The following is a 7,428-nucleotide window of genomic DNA, read 5'->3' on the forward strand; positions in this document are numbered from 1 at the left end:
CCGTTAATCCAGGGGATTGAGTAATAAATTTAAAAAATACAGAGAGTAAATGTTACGTAAGTCAAAGTATAAGGAGTAAGGTGTATTTTACCTTTATTTTAAGAAAAGATGCTATTAATAGTCTCTGAAGTTTGAGTTTTATTTATTTGGGTTATAAAAATTAAATTATATGCTACCCCAATAATCGAGTCAATATTTAAATGCAAAGGTTGTTAAATACGGTCTAAAATAATAAAATAAAATATTTTAGTATGATAGTTAAATTCATATAATTTTGTCAAATTTATAACAGACATAATCATCATTCTTTCTGCAATAAAGACTTAATTCATTAAATTATTCAAGAATCGACTCACGAAATGCTACTAACAAAAATTTTGAAATTCTATTTTGAGCATTTGATTCTATAAACTTTTGGAGACTTATAATTCGTTAAAAATAGAATTAATTTTAAATTTCTTTTAAAAATATAAAATTATATTTTCTTAGAAATATATTTTAAAATTATACTTACACTATCTTCCAAAGTTTCTATTTATAACTGTATCTCTTTTGTTAGAACGAAAAGATTGGCCCCAAGAAAAGAAACACATAAAAATTCTAATTAGCATTCTATATAAATTATTAACTTATTAGTTTTCATTAATCAACGACTACTTTTTATTCAAAGGTAATAATTTGTTAGTAATATTTTATTATAATTATATATATATATATTATATTTATCCTGTTATAAGTATTAAAATTACATATATATTTTTGGTTGAGATTAGTTTTTTTTGGTTAAATTCTAATAGAAGGAGTATATTTATAAATAAAGAATTATTAGAGGGTGATGCTAAGTATAATTTCAAATAATTTTTTTGGGGTGTTGGGGTGAAGTCTAAGTGTAATTAAATTTTTAAACATAATAGTTTCATATGAGTATGAAAACAATTCCTTCTTATAAAAACGAAAAAAATAATTTAAATATTAAAAACTAGAAAACTACAAATTAAATACGAAGAAGTGAAATAATAATACAAAGCTAAATATATTTTGCCATTTTTTTTTGTTAATTTATAATTTCAACTTTATAAAATTGCACTTCGTCATATATGACTAATTTTTGGTTGATTTTGCTATCAGAATAATATACCATATAGTGCATATGTGGTATTTAAGAGCAGAAGAATCAATCGAAAAACGGTCATATATAATATAGCACAAATTTTTAAAATTAAGATGATAAATTGATATAAAAATAAAATTTGATGATAAAATATAAAAATAAATATAAGCATATATATTTCGTTGAGTGTGGTAGTGGATGAAGAAGTCGTTTTAGGAATCTTTATGATGAGGTGACGTGTGTGACGCCAAGTGGGAGGGACCACAGCAAAGAGAGTGGATGGGGGCGAGTGGATGGTGCCGCACAGTTCAGTTCCCCGTGCCCCCTCTCCACCATTCTTTTCCGGTCCTCTCTACTCAGCTCACTACATAATGCTAATGCTCTATGCTCTCTGCTTCTATTTCTATGTATGAATTCTCATAATTAATACGCTATTTTCACATCATCCTCAATTGGATGCCCACAGAAGCACGCACTCTGTGTTACACACAGGTATTTTTTTGTTCTGTTAATCAGTAGTGCTTTGTTTTTTTTTTCAAGATTGAGGTATATTGGTTGAGTTTCTTTTGGTTTTGATGTGAGGTTGTTGATTATTGGTGTGGGTTTCCTTTAATTGGCTAGTTTGTTTCGTCTACCGAATTCGAATTGCGTTTAAATGCATTTCATGAGTTCAGCACTGATGAAAGAGCGCATGTTTCTCTGTGGTGTTTCGATGTTTGAATTTAGTCATTTGAATTGTTCTTTGCTCACGGGGGGTGTCGGAAAAAAAAGTGTAAATTAAGTCCGTTGATGTCCAAGAGTGTGAAGGTTCATTTTGCATGATTTTTACTAGCTTGAAATGTAACTCTGTGTGTGTGTTTTCTGAAGCTCAACTGCGGATAAATTTGTGAACGTTTTCGGTTTATTAAGGTTCGCATCTTCTCCAAGTAACTGTCGGCCCATTTCTGACTGCATGATGCATAAGACATCATGTGGTGTGATCCTTGATTAAGTCAGCTCTGCAGTATCAACCATGGATGTTGACAATTATGTGCTGCTTCTCAACCTGAAACTTTATTTTACTGTGTGATCAGTCAAAAATGGAGTTGCAATACTACACTGCATCTTTAACTCCGATTACGAGCTCGTAAATATGTTTAACTTGCGCACTTCTCAGTTGAAACAAAGGTGTCTTGAACCACATGTCATTTTGGAAATTTGTTGCATACCATGTTGTATTCCGTGTCTTTTTACTAAATGATGCTGAACCAACAAATTTTTCTGTTAGAAAGGGGGTTCCATAAATATAGTTTGCTTATTTTTCAGCTTTGAGGCATGGCATTGATGTCCCATTCTGGTTCATCACACTGCATTCATTCTGAGACTACACAGTGTAAATCAAGATATAATGGAGTTAATAGCTTTGCTGATAAAATGGAGGCAGCTAAAGCTAAGGGAATCATCTTTGGTTTCCATCCTGCTTCATGGAGTTCCCTGAAGGCGACAAAAGGCTGGAGTTTAGATGGCAGTGAAGTTGGACAGAGGCGAGGGCATTGTGTAACTGTTGCTGCGAGTCCTCCTACTGAAGATGCTGTTATTGCATCAGAGCCACTTACAAAAGAAGAACTTGTAGGTTACCTTGCGTCTGGTTGCAAGCCTAAGGAAAAATGGAGGTTGAACTTCTAGCTCTTGTTGGTAATTAGATTTTAATCACATTCTTGTTGCAAAGAGATCCTCATGTTTCAATGTGTTCTTTAAAGCTGTTACTGCTATTATTTGCCCAAAGTTTAATGGTAATTTTTGGTGATAAAACAAGCAGTTTGGTGGGACTAGTTTCCAATATGTTTGTGTTTCATTTGCTTTCAGAAGATGAATTATGAAACTGCTGAGCTATATGGCTTATTTTAGAATAATTGTTTATTAGGTGTTAGGAAAGGGTCAAAGTCATAGTCCCATAACCGAGATCACTTTTCATGTTAGTCTTGGAGGTCATGCTCTGCTTTTGTTTTTTTGGTGATATTGGTTAGTCGAAGGTGTTCATATCTTGTTCCATTTGTCATGAAAACCTAGGATCGTCTTATGATTTATTTATCACTATCATGATTCTAGGCCTTCCAAAGTATATGAACTGGCATTTGTTTCCTTGTCAGCAATCTCAACCTGCAGTTCTGTGTTATTTCTTTCTCTCGAAGCTATAGTTTTTGAATTTAATTGTGGCATGTTTATGTGTTGGATGGTGCATATGTCAGCCGCGGATTGACATCTAACACAACCAATGTCATTGTAACATACAGGATAGGAACTGAACACGAAAAATTTGGGTTTGAAATTGGAACACTGAAACCCATGAAATATGAACAGATAGAAGAGCTTCTCAATGGTTTATCTGAGAGATTTGATTGGGATAAAATAATGGAAGGTGAAAACATAATAGGACTTCAACAGGTGTGTCCTTTTCTTTCTCCAGTTTCTAATGTGATGTGTGGTCGAATTCCCATTTTTGTTTATGCTATGCAGCAGCACAGTGGTATATACAGGAACACGCAGTTGCTGCAGTAACATATCATTTCCCCCTGTTCCATCTAAAAAACATGTTACTAAACCCTTCTTTTCCATGTTAAGAATTTACTCAGTATGAGCAGCATCTTTCCCATTTCTCATATGCTTGCCATTAAGACGTGCATTTACATTGCAATACTCTGTTTCTCTCAATGTAGTTTCTACCAAAACTTTATTGTTTATTGGTAGGGAAAACAAAGTATATCATTGGAGCCTGGTGGTCAATTTGAGCTTAGTGGTGCTCCTCTTGAAACTCTGCATCAAACTTGTGCTGAAGTCAATTCTCATCTTTACCAGGTTGGTAGACCTGGGTCTATATGTAGCATGAGCAATCTAGTATTCTGGGTTTGTCCTTCCTAAAATTGCTTTTCACTTATCAAGAGGTTCTAAGCTAGATTTTGGAAAATACAATAATATGCAAGTGTTTTTCCTGAAAATGCATGGAGGAATTACGGTGCATCATCTGTGAGTTCTTCTGAATTGCATCATTTTGTTGAAGAGTTATATAATATGGTAAATTTGTTCTGTGGAATGTGATAATGAACTAGAGTGTAAGATCATTGGCATGGAGCGCTTCCACATCATGAATTCAGGCTATGCTATCTTTGGCTATCACAGTTTAGTACGTGTTTTAAGTGTGAAAAATTCCAATAGAAGTGTAAAACCATGTCTACGGACCTTCTTTAACAGCTATGACTTGTTATTGTGGCTGTAGTGACTTTTTTGTTCCTCTTCCTTCCACTGCATTTCTTTGCTTATCTCATTTGTCTTCTAGTAATCCAATGAAAAGTGGTTCTTTGATTTGCCAGGTGCAATACTGGGAATATGTTCACTCTGTGTGTGTGTTTTATGTAAATTTCAGTTCTGTTGTACACAACTCACCTTGACCGGCCAAATCAGACTCCAATTTGGTTTAGTGTAACAATTGTTACAAATTTCTCAGGTCAAAGCAGTTGCAGAGGAGATGGGAATTGGATTTTTAGGGATTGGCTTTCAGCCCAAATGGAGACGTGAAGTCATACCAGTAATGCCTAAGGTAATGTCTATATAAATTCTTTCGTTGGGTGTCAAGTGAGGCAGCAAATTTTGTTGTGATCTAATGGAATATTTTGTGTTATGTACATTTTAAGATACTGTTAGCTAGCTGGGATATATCTTTAAAAAGAACAAGCTGAAAGAAATTCAACTATAATCATGTGCAATAAATATGGGTGCTTCTGAATCTTTATGAGTGGGTTGGGTCAATTACTCCATACGCAGCTTAAAAATCTCTATATAGGAGTTAATGTTCTTAATTTGTTGTGGATTTTCCTTTCTTGACATCATTAAGGAAAGAAGAGCAGAAAGTTCAATTGAACAGGTCATTTTCTTTTAGGGAGGCAAAACAATCAAATACATCATTTATTGCAATGGGATATCGAAGACCAATCATTATCTATGGCTTTATATCAAATCATACAAGAATACCACATAAAGAGAGAAATCACTGTTGATTTAGATAAACACAAAAACATAGGTAAGGTTCGAATCCTAGACCTCTTAATTTTTGAGTCTTGGTGTTGGCCTCAGAGTTAGCTTTTGGTCAAGACCTCATTGGGGATTGGATCAAAAAAATTTGAAGTGGACAAGATTGACAATTTTGTTTGTGGTACAACTCTAGACAGCAGACTAGGGGTGTTCGCCAACTCCAAAGTTGTGCATGTTCTTAGAAACTTCAAGCTACCAACTGTACATCTGCACCTCAGGAACTAACGGGCTTGTGTTGCTATGATATGCGTGTGCATAAGTTGGTATTAAGTGAGTCTGATACATTTGAGATGTTTATCTTTCTATGCAATTCTTTCCTTTGGCTCAGAACGGATGAAAATATTTAGGAAACAGATTTTTAGTGGATTCTTTTAAAGCCAAAATAACTTGTGAAATAGAGTCATAGATTTCGACAGAGTGAGATGCACATATGCAGAAAATAAACATCGTGCAGTCATGAAGAGCAACTTCTTCTTGTTGTCACTGATCATTTTCCTTAGTTTCTTTACATCTTGATCATTAGTGTTTCCAAAATTGATGAGCAGTTATTTCTTATTAGCTCTATTCTAATCATTGATGTTAAAAAAATTTCAATATTCATGATATTTTATTTAAGCATGCAAAATCCATTTCCTTCAGTTAATATGAGTTACTTTGTGTGCATTTTAATTTGTCCGTATCTAGCAATTAAAATGATCTGATCAACTGAAGTCTAGCAATTATATATGATCTGATCAGCTCACTCTACATTCTAACAATATAATTTGGCTCAGGGAAGATATGAGATTATGAGAAATTACATGCCCAAAGTTGGTACACTTGGACTTGATATGATGTTTCGAACATGTACTGTCCAGGTGAGGAATTTTTTAACTTTCATTTTGTGGATTTTCTGTTTCATTGATATTCCTTTGGTCATTGTCATGCTTTATTTGTATCCTCCAAATTTCCTCTTCCAAGGTGATATACTATAATGGTTTTTCTATGAGCAGTTGTCCACATTGTGTGATACAGGTGAATCTGGATTTTCATTCTGAAACTGATATGATAAGGAAGTTCCGGGCTGGTCTTGCCTTACAGCCTGTAAGTTGATCACGTATTGTTCAGGAACTTATTTGATTATATGGAATCTCACTTGTTTCTCAGAACAGATAGCTACAGCGCTGTTTGCAAATTCACCTTTCACTGAAGGGAAACCAAATGGTTTTCTCAGCATGAGAAGGTAGTAATATCTTCCATGATGGAGCCTCTTGAACGTTTCATCCTTGTCCTGAATATTGGTCTGAAATTGTATATCATTAATTGAGGCATTGATTTTACGTTATCATTCTGTTTTCTGCCACAGCCAAATTTGGACAGACACTGACAATGACCGTGCTGGGATGCTTCCATTTGTCTTTGATGACTCTTTTGGGTAAATTTCCTTGTATCTCTGACTCTTTGATTAGGCGGATGGCAAATCTTACAATCATGAGAACTAAGGAATTAACAGCCTACTTCATGCTTAAGCCTGTTTCTTTTCTTGTTGGCACAGGTTTGAACAGTATGTAGATTATGCTCTTGATGTTCCAATGTACTTTGTCTATCGGAATAAAAAGTATATTGATTGTGCTGGGATGTCCTTCCGGGTTCTTATCCATGCTTGCTCTTTGAATTTCTCCATTATGTAATTCTGCTATATTATCATGTGACTAATTCTTATTTGAATTCGCTGCAGGATTTTATGGCTGGGAAACTTCCATGTCTTCCGGGTGAATATCCCACTCTTAATGACTGGGAGAATCATTTAACAACAATATTTCCAGAGGTTTATATTGTGTCTAATTGCTTGAAAATTTATGCCAGTTACCTTGATGGTTTTCCTGATTTTGGGCATTATCAATTTCAGGTAAGACTGAAAAGATACTTGGAGATGAGGGGTGCTGATGGAGGACCTTGGAGGAGGCTGTGCGCACTTCCTGCTTTCTGGGTATTTTCTCTAAATTTGCATAGTATCTTACCTGGTTTACATGACTGGGATTTTATCAACTTAGGACAATAGAAAATATAAATTGGGTATGGGTAGTGATTTGCATGTTCTTGCTGAAGAATTAATGATGAGCATTCAGTAATAATTGTACTTTTAGTTCCTGTAATGTGAGAATTCTTGATCTCCTTAGCAGTTGAAGGGAGTAGTTGTTGCTGGTAGTAAAGAGTGGGACAGGAGGAAACACCCGAAGAGTCACTTGTAAAATGCATGTTTTTGAAATAAA

At 34.4% G+C, this 7,428-nt stretch overlaps 1 protein-coding gene across 1 annotated transcript in view; it reads left to right on the forward strand.

Annotated features, from left to right (window-relative positions):
• LOC105164094 (glutamate--cysteine ligase, chloroplastic-like) overlaps positions 1,407 to 7,428 on the forward strand; it is an 8,675-nt gene continuing 2,653 nt past the window's right edge. Inside the window, exons 1-12 of the mRNA XM_011082658.2 lie at positions 1,407 to 1,603; positions 2,417 to 2,763; positions 3,385 to 3,535; positions 3,839 to 3,946; positions 4,593 to 4,685; positions 5,950 to 6,033; positions 6,191 to 6,259; positions 6,328 to 6,398; positions 6,522 to 6,590; positions 6,711 to 6,804; positions 6,894 to 6,983; positions 7,065 to 7,145. Coding sequence (XP_011080960.1) covers positions 2,426 to 2,763; positions 3,385 to 3,535; positions 3,839 to 3,946; positions 4,593 to 4,685; positions 5,950 to 6,033; positions 6,191 to 6,259; positions 6,328 to 6,398; positions 6,522 to 6,590; positions 6,711 to 6,804; positions 6,894 to 6,983; positions 7,065 to 7,145 — 1,248 coding nt within the window. The 5' untranslated portion in view covers positions 1,407 to 1,603; positions 2,417 to 2,425. The remainder of the gene's footprint in view (positions 1,604 to 2,416; positions 2,764 to 3,384; positions 3,536 to 3,838; positions 3,947 to 4,592; positions 4,686 to 5,949; positions 6,034 to 6,190; positions 6,260 to 6,327; positions 6,399 to 6,521; positions 6,591 to 6,710; positions 6,805 to 6,893; positions 6,984 to 7,064; positions 7,146 to 7,428) is intronic.

This window comes from Sesamum indicum, linkage group LG6 (assembly GCF_000512975.1).
Source record: "Sesamum indicum cultivar Zhongzhi No. 13 linkage group LG6, S_indicum_v1.0, whole genome shotgun sequence".
In the NCBI taxonomy this organism is placed as follows: Eukaryota; Viridiplantae; Streptophyta; class Magnoliopsida; order Lamiales; family Pedaliaceae; genus Sesamum; species Sesamum indicum.